This window comes from Nicotiana sylvestris, chromosome 7, assembly GCF_000393655.2.
Source record: "Nicotiana sylvestris chromosome 7, ASM39365v2, whole genome shotgun sequence".
Classification (NCBI taxonomy): domain Eukaryota; kingdom Viridiplantae; phylum Streptophyta; class Magnoliopsida; order Solanales; family Solanaceae; genus Nicotiana; species Nicotiana sylvestris.
Window position 1 is genome coordinate 74,507,947 of NC_091063.1, and position 3,297 is coordinate 74,511,243.

Sequence of the window (3,297 nt, forward strand, 5' to 3'; positions counted from 1 at the left end):
CGATGTATTCTCAGCAGTGATAGTTGCGTTTTTCATCATCAACCGCCATTGTTGAGTTATTCAAAGCTTTTGATCTGAGAAATTGAGATCACAATTGACTAAAAAAATAGAGAATAACAGTTGAACGTAGAGCAGATAAGAGGATTTGGATCGATTTTGAGCTTCGATTTGGAGCTCAAAGCTCTGATACCATGCTAAAGTTTATGGATTGAATGCAGTAAGAAACCCTAGTTGAAAGGGAGAAGAGAGACGAGAAGAAGAGAAGAAGGAAATGAATGAAACAATAACATTTTTCATTCTGCTCTAATGAGCTGTACACAGGGGTGGATTTAGGGGGGCGGCAGGGGGTTCACCCGAACCCCCTTCGCCGAAAAATTACACTATATATATAAGGCAAAATCTATTTTTTTACCTCTATATATTAAGTTTTGAACCCCCTTAACACAACCCAAAAGTGTAGTTTAGTGGTCAAGGGGGTTCAAAATCTTTTTATAGGTTCAATTCCCACTAGCTATAATTTTTTTTTGAACCCCCTTCGTGGAGATCTTGCCTCCGCCACTAGCTATACAATAGTCTTTATATACAATGAGTTAACTTCTAACTAACCACTCTCCTACATGAATAACTTCTAACAGCCTAGCTATCTAACAAACTTAACTAATCCAACCATGTATAAATAGACCAAACTACCCTTCAGGCTTAAGTCACTCCTCTTTCCTCAACCTATCTAACAAATTGTTAGGATATATTTTGGTAATCTTCCATTTTATTAAAAAAATTGTACTGATTAATATATGATACATGTGCAATTCCGAAAACTAGTATATAAATGAAAGTTCTCATGTAAATTCAAGAAATGAATATTCTGTAATCTGATATTGCATGGTAAAAGTTCTAAAATCTCCTTTTGTCATATTAAGATAGTAGTATCATAAATGTAAACAGGAACCTAACTAATTTATCTTCTAAAACAGGCGCCTCCATTTTGGCTATGTTTTTGGATGAATGATCAAAGGAGTAAATCACAATAGGTTCCAAATCGGTATGAAATTGACCGTTTGATCTGTGATCCTTAATTAATTAAGTTATGCAAATATACAATAGGTTTGATACGAGACCTCAATTTTTATGTTCATTTCAAATGCAATACAGGTATAGAATAAAATTTATGCTTTCTTTACCTTTCATTTTATGTGAGTTATCACTTATGATTGACATACTATTTTTACGGTCATAACTTCATGAATTGCTCCTTATCTCTGAAATAATCTCATATTATCCATGCACTAATGTGTCCAAAATGTGAATTTTTCAAAAATTAAATGTATAAAAGAACGAATATATTTTTATTCTCTAAACCATATATAATTTAACTTTCACTCATCAATATTCTGAAGTGAGCACAAACTTAAAATCTAAACATTATACTGTAGTTGCTTAATGCACGAATTGTTACACATTACATTTATGTCTAGTTAAAAAAAAGTTGAAGTAGTAAATTAAGGCAAACCAATTTTTAGTATTAGTATTAAATCGTCTCTCTCTGATAGGACGTTCTATTATCTTTTGAAGTACTAAGACTTTTCGTAATAAGATAAAACCGAAAATAAAAAAGTAAACATAAACTAAAATTAGGGGTAAATTTGCGAAATGCATTCCCCAGTACAAAACTCATAATCATTGAAGCGGTTAAAGGCGTCAGCATCCTTATCTCACCGTTGATATGTGTTTTCATCCAACGGCACACAAGCTCAATCCGCGTGATCCACTCTCATTGGCTGAGTTAAACCCATTTGGGCTATAAAATACCAAAACCGAAGCACTTCCGTCGCACGCATACAGAGCAATTCAATTCAATTCTTTCAAGCACAAAGCAAAATTTGTTGTTTTACAGTAGCAAAATAGTATTAATGGCTGGTAGAGGAAAAACCCTAGGTTCCGGTGCTGCAAAGAAAGCTACGTCCCGTAGTAGCAAAGCCGGTCTCCAATTCCCCGTTGGTCGTATCGCCCGTTTCCTCAAAGCCGGCAAGTACGCCGAGCGTGTCGGCGCCGGCGCTCCCGTTTACCTTGCTGCCGTCCTTGAGTACCTTGCAGCTGAGGTGAATTCCGTCGTTTCTTCTCTCTCTCTCTCTCTCCCTCTCTATTTTTTTGGTTGATATATCTCAAAATTTTAGGGTTTCTAGTGTTTGTGAATGACTCAATTTTACGTAGCAGCTGATTGTACGTGATTGTTATAGGTACTTGAATTGGCTGGAAATGCGGCGAGGGATAACAAGAAGACGAGGATTGTTCCAAGGCATATTCAGTTGGCTGTGAGGAATGATGAGGAATTGAGCAAATTGCTTGGAGATGTGACAATTGCTAATGGTGGTGTTATGCCCAACATTCACAACCTTTTGCTGCCTAAGAAGGCTGGTGGCTCCTCAAAGCCCTCTGCTGATGAGGATTAAATAGATGGCCAATTTGGAAACGAGAGCTGTATGATGTTTTTGTTAGTCTATAGAGAGATTTAGATCATGAAATTAAGCCCCCGCCCCCAAATGTGGAATGTTATTTCCTTAGTTCTGCTAGTTGTCAGGGTTTATGTTAGTATGTGAATACAAATCAAGGGATGAATGAAAACATCATTTTCGGTCTTTGAATTCTATCTATTAAAGTATCTCCTTGTATTGATAGATATCTATATTATTCAATGATTTAGCCAAGAAAGCTGTCTCTCATATACTATTTAGTCAATGTAGCTGTCTCTCATATACAATTTACTAGAACCTGTTACCTTTTAAAGTATGTTAAAATGGATTTGCGATTGTCTTTTTCAGTTGTTTCCTGATTTTATTTGATTTGTATTTATGTTGTTGACATTTTGGAAGATTGCCTGTGTACCTCTGATCTCTTTGAATGTAAAGGAAATACTAAGGTTTTTTTATCAAGGGAAAAGAAGTATTTAGTTCTTGCTAGTTTTATATTCTGACTTATTTAAACATCTTCCTTTCCTGATGATAATCATCTGTAGATAGCCTCTAAAAATTGTAATACTGTGTCTACAGCTTTAACTATCTTTATTAGGGATATGTATTCTTCTGCTTGTAATTGAGTTGAGTGATTTGTTTGGTTGTCACACTTGAAAATTGAAGTCTGAAAGATCTGTTTTTGATCTTGTATCTAATCAATAATTCTACATACATCTCATATCTGTTGATTGAAACAACGAACACCATTCCCTGATATGGAAATGATGGTTTGTTGTGCCAGGTGAACACAGAACAGGTAATGGTCACATGAAGCATGTGTTAACTT

The 3,297-nt window shown here is 35.3% G+C and overlaps 1 protein-coding gene across 1 annotated transcript; it reads left to right on the forward strand.

Moving 5' to 3' along the window:
• Nucleotides 1-1,816: 1,816 nt before the first annotated feature.
• LOC104249036 (histone H2A.6) lies at nucleotides 1,817-2,709 on the forward strand. The gene is made up of 2 exons (XM_009805405.2): nucleotides 1,817-2,099; nucleotides 2,238-2,709. The coding sequence occupies exons 1-2, from the start codon at nucleotides 1,911-1,913 to the stop codon at nucleotides 2,448-2,450; spliced, it is 402 nt and encodes a 133-aa protein (XP_009803707.1). The 5' UTR covers nucleotides 1,817-1,910; the 3' UTR covers nucleotides 2,451-2,709.
• The last annotated feature ends 588 nt before the right edge of the window (nucleotides 2,710-3,297 follow it).

Coding starts and splice junctions, on each gene's coding strand:
- LOC104249036 (XM_009805405.2), top strand. CDS start 1,911: ATGGCTGGTAGAGGAAAAACCCTAGGTTCCGGTGCTGCAAAGAAAGCT. Junction 2,100..2,237: donor TTGAGTACCTTGCAGCTGAG/GTGAATTCCGTC, acceptor TGATTGTTATAG/GTACTTGAATTGGCTGGAAA.